Below are 18717 nucleotides of genomic sequence, written 5' to 3'. Positions count from 1 at the left end.
ATCTGTACCCATCATTTTAATAGCAATATAATATTCTAAGGTGGATATAATATACAACATTATTATGTAATATACTGAATTGGTTATATATAATGATTAGATATAATTTATGTTAAAGTTTAGATTGCTCACTTATTTCAATATTATAAATAATGCTAGGGTAAATATCTTTGTTTAGGTATTTGGATTGTTTGCTTAGGAGAGATTCCAGAAAACATGAAAGGGATCCAAACATATTTATGGCACTTGTTATGTATTGCAAAATTGCTTTCCAAAAGTAGTTTCTAGTCTAGGAGGGAAAGAAGGGAGGACAGAAATCTCATGGGAAGGTGTTCAAAGGCTGCAGAACTCATGCAGGTGTGTATATTGTTAATGATATTCATCTAGTTTGTGAAGTAGTTTAGCAGATAATTAACAGAATTTTCCTAATATTCTATGTGAGGAATTCTTTTTTCTTTTTGTTTGGTCATGAGACATTTTGTTGTTGCTAAAAACTTAGATGAAAACTTGTTAGTAAGGAAAGTGAAGGTTAATAACTAGTTATATCAGAATAGATTGAGATACTTCATATATCAAAAAAACCTAGGAAAAGCATTTTTGTTTAAATATTTTTAAAAAATAAATTATTAGGACTTTAAGCATTAGGGAAGTATCCAAATGATTTTCCTATGAAGCTAGTGAGATTTCATTCTTGGCAAGCCCTCTGGCTAGGCTGATCTACAGACAATTGAGCAGAATTTGCTTTAATGTGAGAATTTGGAGTGGGTACTTCACTGTTTGCTACTGCTCAGACCCTTGGTAGAACCTCTTTTTCTGCTTTCTTCCTCTCAGTTATGATGATGTCTTGTGATTGTGTATATTTTGCAAGGTGTATCTTCTTTTTTCAATAACGTTTTCTTTCCTTCTAGAAATGTTACCACTTCGTGTTTCAGCGATACCGCCTGGAGCATTATACTGTGACATCGAATTGGCTGGCGTTGGGAACACTCTTCCTGTTTGGGCTCTTATCTTTTTCTCGCTCTGTGGCACTGTTCAGAGGTAGATGTACTGAGAATATCTTAACCTGTACTCACAAGGCACTATTCCTTGGTTTTGCTTGACCCATGATTGTTCGGGTTTTTTTGCTTTTTTTTTTTGTTTTTTTGCGGTACGCGGGCCTCTCACTGTTGTGGCCTCTCCCGTTGCGGAGCACAGGCTCCGGACACGCAGGCTCAGCGGCCATGGCTCACGGGCCCAGCCGCTCCGCAGCATGTGGGATCTTCCCGGACTGGGGCACGAACCTGCATCCCCTGCATCGGCAGGCGGACTCTCAACCACTGCGCCACCAGGGAAGTCCCCCATAATTGTTTAATACAATTCAGCTTAAGCTGCAGGGGGAGGACTTTTCTACAGGGAGAACCTATGGACTTCATATTAAGATTGGGGGCTTGGCCCCAATTGAGCCATGGCTGCTGAGCCTGTGCGTCCGGAGCCTGTGCTCCACAACGGGAGAGGCCACAACAGTGAGAGGCCCGCATACCGCAAAAAATAATAATAATAATAATAAGATTGGGATGTGACCTCTGTACCTTAGGATTGAAGAGAAGATTGAGAATGCCTTTTAGTGTGATTAACTATAAACGTCTTCTCTATTCCTACTAATTTTTTTTTTCCTTTTAAAGGATGAATTAAGGAAGCCTTAAACTTAGGATGCAAATTTGGGGCTCAAGTCCCATGATTATATTCTTTCTTATAATCATTATTTGGATCCAGAATATTGAAATGTGCTCAAAGAACGTGAAATTAAAAAGGTGGAAGGGTATAGAGAAGGGCAAGAAAGCAAATTATTTCTGGCAAAAATAGGGCCTCTGCTTTAATCATCTTCCTGACTGTAGAAGTGTTTTACACCGTAGAGTGGGCTTCCTGCTGGGGTTGCGGTGTACCTTTCACATGGATCACAGTGGGACATTAACACGCATTATAATTAAATGTCAGAATCTCATCTCCCTCATCTTTGGCTTTCACAAACCTTTCTCCCTTCCAGGGTATCATGGGCCCCTTGATTTGTATCCAGAATTTCACCGAATTGCCACAGACCCAACCATCCACACTGTCCCAGAAGGCCGACCTGTTAATGTCTGTGTAGGAAAAGAGTGGTATCGATTTCCCAGCAGCTTCCTTCTGCCCGATAAGTAAGTTGCCCTTTAATTCTCAGAGTTTTAAATCAAGGTGTAAAAATAGCAATCCTGTAGCAATGTCTTCTTAATTTTTCCTTCATTTTAGATTTTTCACAAGTTTTTGAATGATTTTCCATCTCAGAGAGCTGTGGGAACTGTGCTGGGCACCCATGGCCTGTGTTTGGTAGAATGAGTGCTGTGTCTGGTAATGCACCCTGCACTGCCCTTAACCACAGAGGTCTGGGGACGTCTGAAGACATTTTGGGCTCTGGGCTTCTGCTAGTGGCTCTTCCTAAGGATCCATATTTAAATTTTTATAATGAACTGATATCCACTTTTAAAAGTGGTTTAGAGACTCTAGGTTTCTAGAGTGTTTTTAGAGAAGACATGTTTGTCGTCCGACAGCAGTGGACATTCTCTACCAATGTATGGACACTGGGAAAGCTGTGGCTAAGACCTTGGTACCACTTTCCTCGATGCTGTCTGTTGTTGGATGTGATAGCATAGGCTCTGAGTTCCCTTGTATTTGCTTCATTTGGACAGAGAAGAGCCCTATTTAGGGAAAAGGGAAGTCAGGTTAAGATGAGTCATGTTGCTCCATTTGGGGACTGGCTTCAGCAGCTTAGCTGGTGGTAGTATCTTTTGATTGATAAAGATCCTGTATCAGTCATTAATGATTAATTAAAACTTGTTTTTTAAGCGTTAACTTTAGCATTTGCCTTTTACATTTGAAATAGTTTCACAACCAAAGATACTTTTGAGGATTACTCAGGAACAAAGTACTTTTCCCACAGTGAGTTCTTACATTTCACTCTTTTCTCTACACACCTGATGAATTTGCTTTAATTTTGATAAGTCCCTCTGATTACAGATAATTGGCAATAAACTTTGATGTTTCTCTTTTGATGGTATGATCACTATTGCAGATTTCACTGCTAAGAGTTGGTGAAATGGGTTGAGAGACCTCTAGTTGAAAATTTCTCAACGATTTTGGACTGAATTGTGACCTCTGTCTCTATTCTCTCTGGTTGAGGTTTTAACAGAAACATTTTGTCTCCAAGTGAAATGTTTTTCACATGAAATTTTTTTTTTTTTTGCTTGTGTATTTCAAGTACATTTGGCAATGTGAGCCCCCTGTGTTTTTCTTATTTTCCTTATTTGTGTTTCTGACAGTTGGCAGCTTCAGTTCATTCCATCAGAGTTCAGAGGCCAGTTACCAAAACCATTCGCAGAGGGACCACTGGCCACCCGGATTGTTCCTACTGACATGAATGACCAGAACCTAGAGGAGCCATCCAGATATGTAAGGGCATTATTCTCCTTTTACTACTTTGAAAAGAGTTCTACCCTTAAAATCTGTTGGCATACATAATAGAGCATTGATGAAATGGGACTTTTTTAGAAAGTGATTTCTTTAGGGTGAGGGATATAACGACTTTTGTTGAGAAAGGATGAACAGTATCATTTTTATTTTCAAATGACCTCCTTAATTTTCTATGTAAAATATACAATTCAACATATTTTCTAAACTGGGCTGGAAAATTTCCTATGTTTAATTCAAATCATCATCTTGAAACACATTCTGCAGCTCTTATCACTCCTTGGTCCATTAAAATGCTTCATGGGGAACTTTCAAGTTATAGGTGGACCTTTGACCTAATTATTAGTATACTCTGGTTTTAGCAAGTGGACAGTCAGTGAAGGCTGTTCTCACACTGAGTCCATGAAGCAATATCTGCCAGGGCCGTGCTCTTCTACCCACTCATCTTTACGCACTCGGAGATCCCATGTGGATTTTATTTCAGTTCCTTCGAAAGATGACACTTTTGTCATTTGATACCTGTAAAATCTTTGATTGTGGAAACGGTGAGAGCAATAAAGATAATGTTCCTGGTTCCCAGAGACAGTAAAGGACTATTTTGTAGAATTATTAGAAAACACATTTTTTGGCAACCTATCTGTTAAGAAACATTTAACAATTTAAATGTCAAATACATTTCATTTAGATTTTCTTATGTCATATACTTAAAGTGAAATATCAGGACGTTCAGTTCTCTTCCAAAGTAAACCTGCAGCCACAGCTGGCTTTTTGTCTCCCGGATTGGGGCAGGTTATACTTCCATGGAGACCCTCAGGGTTTATGAGTGAGATTCTTACTGTGTGAACTTTCGCTTATAAGCTATGAAAATGGACATGATAAAATACAAACTTGAGTTGGCTCCCTGAGAAGGTGACACATGTATTCCACTAAGTGACTTATCCTGTAGCTTCCTTCTAACTTAAGCCTCTGATTCCTGTAACAGTGACAATACCCCTGGGCAGTATGTTCTGTTGCTAGTCATTTTTATTTTAGCTGCAGATATTCTCCTGAGAGCAGGCTTTGATGTACAGGAGGGGATCACTATGGGGACACTGGATAGTCAGAAGGGTAGGAGAATACACTGTGATAGGGGGAGGATATAATAAATTCAGAGTGTTGTTGTCACAGCTGTAATTTGGGAAGAGATAGTATAGGGTAGTAAAAAAAAAAAAGAGCATGGACTTTGGAGTCAAGTAGGCTTGAATTCTAGTCCCAACTCTGTTGCCTACTTTGATGACATTGGGCAAATTAGTTAACATCTGTGTTTAATTAATTTCAGTTTTTGTCTGTGAAGTGGGAATAACCATACCTACTTTTGGAAGAAATAATAGGAGATTGGATATCATATCTCTCTGTCATGTATAGCATAGTGTTTGGTACATAGTTTTTCCCACATATGTTCTTAATTTGATAATGGCGTATTTGATGGATTAATTTTATTGCTCCCCAACTTGATTTTTATTACAGTCTGTCCAGATTCAGTGTTGCTTTTTCAATCCCAGTGACTTTGCTTATCTTGGTGACAGTGCCTGGACTTCCCTTGTCTACCTTCTTATACTATCAAAAGTCTTTCTCTCTGAAGCCTTTCCCAACTATTAAAGTCCACAGTGGGCAGTGTCCTTCTTTAAATGCCTTAAATATTTATCTGTATAACTCATTTAGCCATTTAATTTTGTTGTCTTACGCTATTTAAATATTTCTGACGTGTATGTCATTTTTCACTATCAGATTGTGAGTGCTATGGAGAGAATGACTGCACCTTATTTCTTTTGTATTCACCATAGTGGCTAGGATAGTGCTGTGTATCTAGTAGTTAGCCTATACATGCTTTCTGACTTGAGAGATGAATATTTGTCATTGTTGAGATAGTGATATTGAGAGAAAGCTGGCTATAAAATCTTCAGTGGCTTACAGGCACATGGAAAGATGCTCAGCATCACTAATTATTAGACAAATGCAAATCAAAACCACGGTGAGGTATCACCTCACACCAGTCAGAATGGCCATCATCAAAAAGTCTACAAATGGGACTTCCCTGGTGGTGCAGTAGTTAAGAATCTGCCTGCCAATGCAGGGGACACAGGTTCGAGTGCTGGCCCGGGAAGATCCCACATGCCGCGGAGCAACTAAGCCCGTGCACCACAACTACTGAGCCTGTGCTCTAGAGCCCGCAAGCCACAACTACTGAGCCTGCATGCCACAACTACTGAAGCCTGCACGCCTAGCGCCCATGCTCCGCAACAAGAGAAGCTACTGCAGTGAGAAACCTGAGCACCTCAAGGAAGAGTAGCCACCACGTGCAGCAACGAAGACCTATGCAGTCTGAAAAAAAAAGTCTACAAATAATAAATGCTGGAGAGAGTGTGGAGAAAAGGGAATCCTCCTACACTGTTAGTGGGAATGTAAATTGGTGCAGCCACTATGGAAAACAGTATAAAGCTTCCTTAAAAAATTAAAAATAGACTTACCATATGATCCAGCAATCCCATTCCTGGGTATATATCCAGAAAACACAAAAACTCTAATATGAAAAGATACATGCACCCCAGTGTTCATAGCTGCACTATTTACAAATAGCCAAGATATGGAAACAAACCAGGTGCCCATCAACAGACAGTTGGCTTAAGGAAATGTGGTACACACACACACACACACACACACACACACACACACACACACACACACATCCAAATATTGCCATTTGCAGCAACATGGATGCTTAGTGAAGTAAATCAGACAAATACTATATATCACTTATATGTAGAACCTTAAAAATAATACAGATGAATACAAAAACAGAAATAGACTCACAGACATAGAAAACAAATTTATAGTTACCAAAGAGGAAAGTGGGGGTGGGGAGGGACAAATTAGGAGTATGGGATTAACAGATACAAACTACTATATATAAATAAGCAACAAGGATTTACTGTGTAGCACAGAGAATTATATCCAATACCTGTAATAAACTACAATAGAATATAATCTACAAAGAAAAAATGGAATTACTGTGCTGTACACCTGAAACTAATAAAATATTGTAAATCACCTATACTTCAATTAAAAAAAAACTACAGTGGCCTGTTGTACATTTCTTAAGGTTTGGTCACAGGTTGTCTCTGGTTAGATCATATTTCCATGTTCTCCACTACCAGATACTGTTAAATTTAAGTGACTATATTAGCTTTACCCAAAAGGAGAAGATTTTCTAGAATACCTATAGGAGTCACCAAAATGCTGGCTGGTAAAATCAGGGACAAACAGGTCCTCTATGTGTTCTGAGTGTGTAGTGCCTGTCACTGTGCTCATACACCTTTCTCTCTTTGGATTTTCCTGCATGGTGGGGCAAGTGCCCTTCAAATCCAGTCCACTCACCTTTGACACTTTGGAAAGAGACACTTGATGGCTTACTGTGAATTCCACACAAACTATGATCAGGGATTAATTTCTTGCAGTTAACTGTTTAAAAAGGTATTTGTTTTTCTTTGATGATAAAAGTAATAAACACTTGTGTAAAATAATGAAAGCTATCAATAAAAAAAATCAGCTATAATCAAATTACCCCAATATTAAATCACTGTTGCCATTTTGATGGTTTTTTCTTTCACTTTTTTCTCTTGCATTCATATATGTATACGTATGTAAATAAAAATCTCAATTATTTTGAAAAATAACGTAGTTCTTTAAGAAACGGTGCCAGGATCAAGACTAGTGACCAAATAATTTTGGTCTCACATTTGGCCAAAATGTGAGAGCACACGTTGTAGTACGTTTATGTTTGTTACTTCTGGTATCAGCCCTGGTTTTAAGTATGGGTTCATTCAAAAAGGGAAAATAATTATGTTCTCTTGTCTTTCCTGAGCATGCTAAATAGCAGCATTATTTTTATTTGCCCTTTGGCTCTGAGTGACAGGTTTTAGCCAACTCTTGGCTTCAATGCTAAATGATGTGGTCTGTCTCCTATTCCTAGTCTGAGTGGAAACTAAGAAACATGCATGACCTCCTGTATTTCCCTATGCTCTTTTACCTCTGAGTTTATCAAGAATTAGGAGTGAGTGTTTGTAAAGGCTCTTGGTTTCTACTGTATTGTTATAACTATACTGCAGCAATAATATTTTTTCGCTGCATATTCTTTCATGATAGATACTGAGTAGCTATTGAACAGGTGGTATTATTCAATGGTACCTGCCAAGATTTTCTGCCAGAATCAAGGTCTGAATTTAGAAGGTACATTCAGTGTCTCCTCTTTACTTCTTGACAAATCCAAATATTTGTTCACTGTTTCAAGGTGAATGATAACCTTCTGTTTCCAAATCTGGTGTCTGATGTGGGAGCTGCTTAGTCAGTGGATGGAGTTTGGGGTAAAAAACACACGTTCAGGAGGGATCTTACAGATAAAGACTTTTCCCTGACTTTGACTTAATGCTTAAGCAGATTTTCAGGAAGCTTTTCCATCTGTTACCTTTGAAAAAATAAAACTGGTCATTGATTAATTTTTTTCCCAAATAGTAATATAGTCAGTTCTGCTATAACGTGATATACAATTGCCAAAGATAATTGTGTGGAAAACCACAAGACTTGTGGGAAAAATGGAGTTAGGGACACAATACTCAAAAACTTTGTCAGTGACACATAAAAAAGATAGGAACCTAATAAAAACCGTGGCATAGTTTTATATATGTTAAATGGCGAAAAGTACATAAATGCTACAATAATATGGCAGTTTACCTTGAAGAAGACCTCAGGTTGCTTCTTGAAGTGGCATTGGGAGGGCTGCAGCTTGTGAAATAAGGGTTATTTGAAACATGACAGAAAGCTGTAATACCAAATATGGATGATATGAATGGGTGTGGCTCGTAACAGGCAGTGAACAGAAGAAGCTGGGAGATAATTTGAGTGTGGGCTTGTATGCACTTTGTTTATTTCTGGGCTGATTGGTTCAACTGGGTGTAATTTTCTGGATTCATCTAGGTTTTCTTGTGGATTAAATGACACATAAGCAAACACAGAAATTGAATTGTGCTCACATTGTTCCCTAATATATCAATTGCGTTGGAACAAATTTGCATTTTCAAAACAAGTGTTACAATAGAACTGACTGTATATTCTTTTTCTTCTTTATCCCTGCCTTTACCATTTAACCAATGGGAAGAATTATGGTTTTGGAAGGGAACTTAAGGTATCATAAAGTTTATGATCTCTTCTTTTTATGGGTGAAAAAAATTGAGGCTCAGAGGGGTGGTAACCTGACAAAGGTTAGTCCTAGGATAAGAAACTTGGTTTCAGGATTCTTCAATATTCTTTTCACGCCTCCTCTTGCTTCCAAGTTTATACCATATGGTGTATCACTTGAATATATGTTTTCATGCAATGGTTAATTGTTCTTTCATTTAACAGGGCTGAATAGACATCAAGTGGTTGAGCATTACTTTTTTTTTTGGCTGCGCTGGGTCTTCGTTGCTGCACGCGGGCTTTCTCTAGTTGTGGTGAGCAGGCTTTTCGTTGCGATGCGCAGGCTTCTCATTGCGGTGGCTTCTTGTTGCAGAGCACGGGCTGTAGGCACGCGGGCTTCAGTAGTTGTGGCACGCGGGCTCTAGAGCGTAGGCTCAGTAGTTGTGGCACACGGGCTTAGTTGCTCCGCAGCATGTGGTATCTTCCCGGACCAGGGCTTGAACCTGTGTCCGCTGCATTGGCACTTGGATTCTTAACCACTGCACCACCAGGGAAGTCTGAGCATTACTTTTTTAAGAAGTTACTTTCCATTTCTAGAGCTCTATTACATGTATGCCAGGTACTTTATGTAGTAATCAAAAGAAATGATTGGGGTCTTCTCCCTTTTCTTTTTTCTCTCTTTCTTCTTTTTCTCTCTTTTAATCATTTCTCCTACCCTTACTGGAAGTCCTTATTTGAGGAGAAAATTAATTGCCCTGTAGATAGCCTTACTAATTTTTATTAGCCTTGAGTAGCAGAGCAAGCAGATTAAAATTGCTGTAATATGTGCAGTAGAATAAGATTGGAATCCACTCTGAATTTAAGTTAAGGCTGTTCACAATTCTTCTTTCAGATTAATTCACTAGTATCCATTGTGTTGGCATTTAGAAATGAAGTGATGTTTTCATGATCTTTAGTGATTGAATGACCCAAAATTTTTACCTGTGAGTTTACATTTTTATAGTGCAGTAAATTTTTACTTGTGAATTTAAAGATTCATTCAATAAATATGTATTTAGCAAGGCTTTATGGGAGACAATAAAACTATACGACAGCCTATGCCTCTGGGTGACAACTACTTTTTAAAATTTAATTTTAGGATATATCAAAGAAATGAAAATCCCAAAAAATACTTGGAACCTTTCCCTATCAGATGTTTCCTCCTAGGCCCCAGTGTTCCTATTTCAAAAAAAAGGGACTATCATAGGATAATATTGATGCCTGGCACAATGATGTAGTGGCAAGAGCACTGGGCTGGGAGTTAGGAGAGCCTATGATGCTTTTCTAGAATTCAGTGAAGTATATTTTATTCTTATATGATTTTATGAGTTTCTAAGACCCTTGAAATAGGTTTGCATCTCTCTCATTTTCTGTAACTACATCTGAAATCCAGTTGCAGTGTTTAGATTTCAGCTGGTCCTGTTTTGTAATCAAATATTTCATGGTAGCAAATCTTATCTTGAAACATGATTTCTGGGCCACATGACCTCATGACCAGAGATGGAAGTCTGTCTGCTGTTTCTGTCCCAGAGGAGATGAGTATCTGTGTGATGCTACCTGAGTGTGATGTTTGAGAGTTGAGAAGACATGGCTGCAGACTCTATCCCTGGCAGAATCTCTGCAACAGCTGATGAGGAAAAGCTGTGAGAATATTTATTATTGCCCAATCCCCTTGGCCCACTCCTGCCCCAACAAAACGCACACCTTTTATTATTGATGTCTTGATCTCTGTCTCAGGCCTTTTATTTTCTTCTTAGATTCTATATTTTTGTTTACATCTGAGGTGGCATTAAATTGTCATCCTTAATATGTAACATCCTTACATCTTCCTGATAAGATGTAAACAATGTGATATCGATTATCAGTAAATTCGTTTGAATTCCCCTTCCACCACCTTTCTTTTTCTTTTGGTTTAGAGGTGCCGATATTTTCTTCTTCAAAGCTTCTAGTGGATTGTTAGAAACTGAAAGAAGTCACATTTCCTTCGGAGTGATTCTTAAATGCTTGTATTTTACAAAGTTTTATACTAAGACATATTTTTAGCTTCGACAGCTGGTTGATATGTAGCCTGTGACTAATGAAATGAAACACATTTTTGTTTCACGATCATGTGTTAATGTCACCCTACAATTTTGTTATTTTTGATGCAAGAAAGAATGATTAAATCTGAAGAAACAAAAAAATGAGCTATTTGGTTACAATTTAAGTTAAATTTAAATCCAGCTTTTTGATTTTTGAATTGTATATTATGTGGTTATGGAGTGTGGTCTCAGATTTTGCACTGAGACATTGATAAAATTGAGAGAAGAAACTATTCTTTCTGATTCTCTTAGAACTAAGGGGCAGTAGTCACTTGGTTTTACCAGGGATTCAAACTGAGAAATCTCAAACTATAAATAGTCACAGTAAAATAGAATATATAGCATGATCCAGATTCTATGAAGAAAAATCTTTATCTCCAAAGAGAAAAGCCTGGAACATAAACTAACAGGTTGATGTTGATTTTCTTTGGGTGGTAGGATTATAGGTGATTTTTAAAATGCATTTAAAAAATATTTTATAATAAATCATATTTTACTTTCATAAGTTAAAAAATTACCATAGATATCTATAGATTACTATAGATATCAAATCTTTGAAACTACTAAGATCTCTGGTAGGCTTTACAAACAGTACTCGGCATGCAGTCAACTGACCTCAGGTTTTTGTCTTTGAGCACAAGAACTGCCGACTCAAAATTGAGAGAGAGATTTTCTATTAAGTAATTTTTGCCTCTTAGCCTTCTGGCCTCTTAAGTCATTTCAGTCATTATATCTACGACTACTTTTGCTGCTCTTTCTGCAAACTAGATCTAGATTGCTTCAAAGAAATAAATTTGCTTACCTATTGCAAGCTATGAGGAAAAAAAATTTTTTTAAATCTAAAACTAAAAGAAGATGTTGCTGTGGCAAAGCAACTATATAAAGTAATATGTTCAATTCTTCCAGACAGGAGGGGAGTTAAAGAATTATATAAAAATGTAAATAAAATTAAATAATTTGCCTACTGTTGAGGTTTGGACAAAAGGCCTTGTCCATCCAGTGAGTGCCGGAGACCACCTGTTGGCAGGTGCATCCCCAAGCAGTCCTAGAGCACTGGCTAAAAAGACAGTGACCTGTAAAGCTTATCAGCACAATAACAGTGATCTCCAATCCTTTGTCATCTTTTTATTCTTAATTATTTTAAAATGTTTCTTATTTTGTTCCTTCTTTGTTTATTCATCCACTCATTATTTAACTTTTTATTGTTCTAGACTATGTGCTGAAGATGCAAAGTGACAAAAAACATAGTCTCCTGTCATTTAAGAAAAGTCCCTAACAAGTAAAAAAGGAAAGAAAAAATTTATGGGGATAGAAAGGAATTTGGAAAACAATGTGAGAACCAAAAAAAAATTTTAACTTCTATAATTAGTGTTCCCTGATAGGTTAAAAGAAAAGTTTGGGGACCATAAAACAAAAACATGTTTTGAGAAGGGAACAATCAGAGAATAAGAGTTCCTAGAAATGAAAAACAAGATAATAGAGATTTAAAAAATCAATAGCATGATTAGAGGACAAAGTTGAAGAAATCTTCCATACAGTAACAATACAAAAACAGAACAAAAAAACAAAGAGATAGAAAATAGGAAAAGGAAAAAAGACCAGAGAATCCAGCATCTAGCTAATAGGAGTTCCAGAAAGAGAGACCAAGTGAAATGGAGAAAAGAAAATTGCCCAAGAAATAATGTGAGAAAATTCCCCAAGAACTGAAGGACATTGCTTTTCAGATTGAAAGACCCCACAAAGTGTACCTAAAATGATGAATGAGAAATGATTCATACCAAGATGTACTCAGTACCAAAAGAAGTCAACATGTATTATTATTTGATAATTGAAACATCAAGAACTACCAGAAGAAAACATTGGAAGAGTTGTGAGTTGTTGCCTCTGGGAAGTGGGACCAGGGAATAAGAGTGTACTGCTGTTTTTCATAATAAGCTTCTTGTACTACTTAAATTTTGAACTATGCACATACATTATTTTGATAGACCTAAAGATGAATTTAGAAAAAACCATAAATCTTTCCCTCAGAGTTTAGTAGGAGAGGCAGTTCTAAAATATTATTCAGTAGTATAATGAATATCATAGTATGCTGTGGGAGCACAGAGGAAGTAGGAAGCACTCTTCCTACTTCTCTATTTGGGGGCAGCTTCACATAAGAGGTGGCAGGGGAGCTGGGTCTTAGAGGAAGATCGAGAGTTCTCTGGCAGAGGAAGGAAAGTGTACATTTCCGTCAAAGGGAACAGCACATGCAAAGCCTTGAAATATGAAAAAACATCGAGTGTTCAGGGGAAAAGAAATGGTTTGAAGTTTCGAGATTTTAAGTAATTGGGCAGAACATTTTTAATTTCTTACTTCCCTGTTTCATTTATTCTCATTATCTATGTGTGTGACTGTGTTCTCTTATAAATTATACATTTATTTAAGGACAAGAGTTCACGTACCTCCACAGTACCTCACTCACATAGGGCTTATATACAGCAGATCATTTAAAAAATTTAACTAAAATACTCTAGCCTTTCATTTAGTCTTCTTGAACTGAAGAGAGGCCTCCGCAGACCCTGATGATAGTAGAAATTTAGACTAACTAGGATTTGAGCACTGTCATTCTTCAAGGTCTGGGTATATAGTCCAGTTAGTGTACTAGGTTACAAGCCCCTGGAGGGCAGAGATCATGTCCTTTCCATCACTGCATCACCCACGTGGCCCAGCACTGACAGATGCTAATTGAATGAACCTTTTCAGTATTCATTAACAGATGCCAGACTGAAAGAAATAAATGCTTCTGCTTCCTCTTGTTTTAATAGTGAGATCCTTAAATTACCAAAACCCCGGATTTCTATAGCTGTCTCTGCCTGCCTTTAGTAAGGAATAGAACTAAATAGGTTTGTTACCTACTAAAATGCCAAACCACTAAAAAGATTCGTATTATTGCCTTAATATCGTAGCATTTACTACAAGACTGTTTATTTTTTAGAAAACAAGGTTGATATTTTGTTTTGATTAATATTGTTTCTATTATTTCTTCTTCAAGTCTCATCAACATGTTCAGTCTTCTCCATTTCTACTGTCATGTTGAAGGATTTTTATGAGTTTTGGCCATTCAGTTTATATTATTTGAGTTTGTTTTGAGAAAGATATACCCTTCTCATAGATAGAAGTTAAAGAGTTCAGTCACATATACCATCCCCCCAGATCTTGAGGCTCCTTGCTGCTTTATTTTCATTTTTAAAAACTTTTTATTTTGAAATAATTACAGATTCACAGGAAGTTACAAAGACAGTACAGAGAAGGGTACATGTACCCTTCATGCAGTTTCCCCCAGTGTACCTCTAATATAATTCCAAAACCAGGAAGTTGGCATTAGCATAGTTCTGTGCCGTTTTATCACATGTATAGATTCATGGAACCACCACTGCAGTCAAGGTACAGAACTCTTCCAGCACCACAAAGATCATCTTTGTACTACTTCTTCCTAGGTACAGCGCACCTTCACCATCCCTAACCCCTGGCAACTGCTAATTTGTTCTCCATCTCTGTAATTTTGTTATTTTGAGAATTTTATATAACTGGAATTATGTAGTGTGTTACCTTACCTTTGAAATTACCTTTTCCCCCTCAGCATAATGCTCTTGAAATCCATCCATACTGTATCAGTAGTTTGTTCCTCTGTATTTCTGAGTGGTATTTGGTGGTATCAATATACTAGAGTTTGTTTAACCATTTACCTATTGAAAGACATTTTTATTTTCAGTTTTTGGCTCCTACAAATAAAGCTGTTATAAATCTCTGTGTACAGGTTTTTGTGTGGATATACATTTTAATTTCTCTGGGATAGATGCCCCAGAATGTGATTGCTGGCTCATATGGTAGGTATGTGTTTAGTTTTTTCAGGAACTGCCAAGCTGTTTTCCAGATTGGCTGTACCAGTTCAAGTGATGTGTAGAGATCTTACCTCCTTTTGCATTCCTTTACCCTCCCCTGTTTATAATATAATTGTCTTAAATATTTCCTCTATGTATATTGAGAACCACTTTGGAACATGTTATAATATTTGCTTCAACCTCTAAACATAATTTAGAAAACTCAAGAGAAGGAAAATCTATTATTTTCATCCATATCCTTACTCTTTCTGTTCTTTCTTCCTTCCTTATGTGATTTCTCCTTTTATCATCTCCATTTTGTTTCACGAATTCCTGTAGCCATTCTTTCAGGGTAGGTTTGCTAACAACATATTTTCTTGGTTTTCCTTCATCTGGGAATGTCTTTTTTTTTTAATTGCAGTATAATTAATTTACAATGTTTTGTTAGTTTCAGGTGTACAGCAGAGTGATTCAGTTATACATATATATTTTTCATATTCTTTTCCATTATAGATTATTACAAGATGTTGAATATAGTTTCCTGTGCTACACAATAGGTCCTGGTGGTTTATCTATTTTATATATAGTATGCGTATCTGTTAATCCCAAACTCCTAATTTATCCCTCCCCACCCTTTTTCCCTTTGGTAACCGTAAGTTTGTTTTCAATGTCTGTGAGTCTATTTCTGTTTTGTAAATAAGTTCATTTGTATCATTTTTTTAGATTCCACCTGTAAGTGATATAATATGATATTTGTCTTTCTCTGTCTGACTTACTGCAGGTAGTATGATAATCTTTAGTTCCATCCATGTTGCTACAAATGGCATTACTTCATTCTTTCTTATGGCTGAGTAATAGTCCATTGAATGAATATATATGCCACATCTTCTTTATCCATTCAGCTGTCAATGGGCATTTAGGTAGTTTCCATGTCTTGGCTATTGTAGATGGGTGCTACTGTGAACACTGGGGTGCATGTATCTTTTTGAATTAGAGTTTTCATCTTTTCCAGATATATGCCCAGGAGTGGAATTGCTGGATCCTATGGTATTCTATTTTTAGTTTTTTAAGGAACCTCCATACTGTTCTCCATAGTGGCTGCACCAATTTACATTCCCACCAACAGCACAGGAGGGTTCCCTTTTCTTCACACCCTCTCCAGCATTTATTATTTGTAGACTTTTTGATGATGACCATTCTGACCAGTGTGCATCTGGAAATGTTTTGCTTTCCCCTCGATATGGAATTCTGGTTGACAATTTTTTTTCATTTAACACTTGAAAAATATTATGCCCCTTCCTCTGACTTCCATGGTTTCTGATGAGCAATCTGTTTTCACCCTACTTGTTTCTCCCCTGTAGGTTAGGTGCCATTTTTCTCTGGCTGCTTTCAAGAGTTTTTCTTTGTTTTTAGTTTTTAGAAGTTGAATTATGATATGTCTTAGAGTGTATTTCTTTGAGTTTAGTCTGTTTGGGGTTCACTCAGCTTCTTGATTCCATAAGTTTAAGTCTTTTGCCAAATTTGGGAAGCTTTCAGCCATTATTTTAGTACTTTTTCAGCCCTGCCCTCTTTCTTCTCTCCTTCTGGGACTCAGTGACGTTAGTTTAGATCTTTCGTTACAGTTCCACAGCTCCTGAAGCTCTCTTCTCCTTGTTTTTTCTCTAGTCCTTTTTCTTTCTGTTATTCAGATTATATAATTTTATTATTCTGTTTTCTACTTCACTGATCTTTCCTCTGATTCATCTGTTCTGCTGTTTAGCACATGTACTGAGCTTTTAATTTCAGTTCTTGTCCTTTTTATTTCTAAAATTTCCATTTGGTTCTTCTTTACTTCCTCTGTTTCTTTGCTGAGACGTTCTATTTCTTTGCTGTGACTTTTTTTTTAACTTTTTATTTTATATTGGAATATAGCCGACCAACAACATTGTGATAGTTTCAGGTGCACTGCTGTGACTTTCTATTCTTTTGTTTCAAGCATGTTTGTGATTGCTCGTTGAAGCATTTTTATCATGGTGGCTTTAAAATCTTTATTAGATAATTTTAACATCTCTGTCATTTCTATGTTGGAGTTTGTTTGTTGTCATTTGTCATGTCTTGAGATCTTCCTTTCTTTGAAACCTGGACATTTTGAGTATTATGAAACTCTGGATCTTATTTAAAGCTTCTGTTTTAGCCAGCTTCCTCTGACCCTACAGTGATGGGAGAAAGGCTGTGTTGCCTTGTTACTGCCAGATGGGGAATGGAAGTCCAGGTTCCCCACTTGGCCTCCGTTGACACCTGGAGCTGGACAGCAGTGTTTGTTACTGCTGGATGGCAGCAAGAGTTCATGCTCTCTACTAGGCTTATACCGATATCGCCTTGCTGAGCGGGGCAGGGGTGCCTTGTCACTGCTCTCCACATAGCCTTGACTGATGTCATTCGAGGGGGCTGGCCTCATTACTGTTGGACAGTAGTGAAAGTCCTGACTCTCCAATAGGCCCTCTCTGAGACCACCTCAGCATGTAAGAGGAGGGGTGCCTCATTACTGCCAGGTAGCTGGGAGTCCAGGCTGCCTGCATGCTTTCCACTGTTGCCACAGGGTGGTGAGGGAGAGGGGAAGCTTGTTACTGCCCAGATCCCTACTTGGTCTTTTCTGACACCATCCACGCTGGGAGAAGGGGTCCCTCTTACAGCCTGATGAAGGTGAAAAGCTGGGCTCTCCACTGGACATTTACTGTCAGAGGTATGGGTGGAATGACATGTTTTTGATGGTGTGTTGGCTAGTATGTTAGGTTTCTGAAGAGAAACAGAGATCAATAGAATGTGTGTATATGTATGCATGCATGTACGTATGTGTGTGTGTTTGTGTGTATTAGAGAGATTGATTTAAGGAATTGACTCACAATTGTGGGAGCTGGTAAGTCTGAAATCGGCAGGGTTGATTGGTGGACTGAAGACCCAGGGAAGAATTGATGTTGCTGCTCCAGTCGGAAGGCAGTCTGGAGACAGAATTTTCTCTTCCTAGAGGGGTGAGAGAATACTTATTTTTCTCTTAAGGTCTTCAGCTGATTGGATGAGGCCCACCCGCATTATGAAGGGTAATCTGCTTTATTCAAAGTCTACTGATTTAAATGTTAATCTAATCTTAAAAATACCTTCATAGCAACATCTAGAATGATGTTTGGCCAGATATCTAGGTATTGTGGCCTAGCTAAGTTGACACATAAAATTAATTATCACTGTTGGAGTAGAGTGGTACTGTCTAAAAATATTGTTCCTGGGGTCCTGAGGTTCCTAGCCAGTCTGCCTTCTTTCATCTACTCTTTCTAGTTGTCTTATATTTGTTTCATTCATAATGTCCAGGGTTTTCAGCTGGACTCAGCTGAAGGAATATGGAAAAGTACCTACTCTGGTTTTTTATTTGTCATCTTCTTTTAACATGTTAGATTAAATGCTTCATTGATGTTTGAGGCCATAGGTTTCTATTTCTAATTCTCTTCTCTATTTTCTCCTGAAACTTAAGTTCTTCCTTCTGTCTGTCTGTGTGTGTGTGTGTGTGTGTGTGTGTGTGTGTTTTAATACCACATCGTTTGGACTAGAGTGTCTGATTTTATGATTTTCTCTGGGTGTTTTTTTCCTCCTTCAGATTTTAGTTTAAAATTTTCTTTATTTAGTTGTAAGTTTTTCTAAGCACATTCACTCTGGTCTTGGTGATATGTATCCTGACCCTTGCCTAGAACTCACTAGTCTATAAGCCATAATTCAGAAATACAGTCCTGTAATTTGATTCCATTGTTTATATCCTGCTGTTCACTTCCCTTATCTTTCTCTTCCAAAATCCCAACCTTTAGCTTGGACAGAAATTGAAAATATCATCTCTTGGTTACAAAGACCTTCAGTATACTATCTGTGACCTCAGAGTCACTTAGGATACAGTGTCGCTTTCTTCTGTTGTTTGTTTCTGATGTGAGTTGGCAGAGCTTAGTGTTTGGCAGATTTGTGTCCTAGCTGGTTCCCTATCAAGTTTGATGTATTGCAGGAAGATAGAATACTTTTCTACTTTTCTTTTA

At 37.5% G+C, this 18717-nt stretch overlaps 1 protein-coding gene across 3 annotated transcripts in view; it reads left to right on the top strand.

Annotated features, from left to right (window-relative positions):
- Positions 1 to 18717, top strand: part of ALG9 (ALG9 alpha-1,2-mannosyltransferase) — a 104400-nt gene that overhangs the window by 31695 nt on the left and 53988 nt on the right. For all 3 annotated transcript variants that reach the window (XM_067750988.1, XM_067750989.1, XM_067750990.1), the window contains exons 11-13: positions 909 to 1038; positions 2024 to 2171; positions 3330 to 3459. In XM_067750988.1, coding sequence (XP_067607089.1) covers positions 909 to 1038; positions 2024 to 2171; positions 3330 to 3459 — 408 coding nt within the window. The remainder of the gene's footprint in view (positions 1 to 908; positions 1039 to 2023; positions 2172 to 3329; positions 3460 to 18717) is intronic.

This window comes from Pseudorca crassidens, chromosome 9 (genome assembly GCF_039906515.1).
Source record: "Pseudorca crassidens isolate mPseCra1 chromosome 9, mPseCra1.hap1, whole genome shotgun sequence".
In the NCBI taxonomy this organism is placed as follows: Eukaryota; Metazoa; Chordata; class Mammalia; order Artiodactyla; family Delphinidae; genus Pseudorca; species Pseudorca crassidens.
Note: the sequence above shows the minus strand (reverse complement) of the source record. Positions and strands in the feature narration are given on the sequence as shown.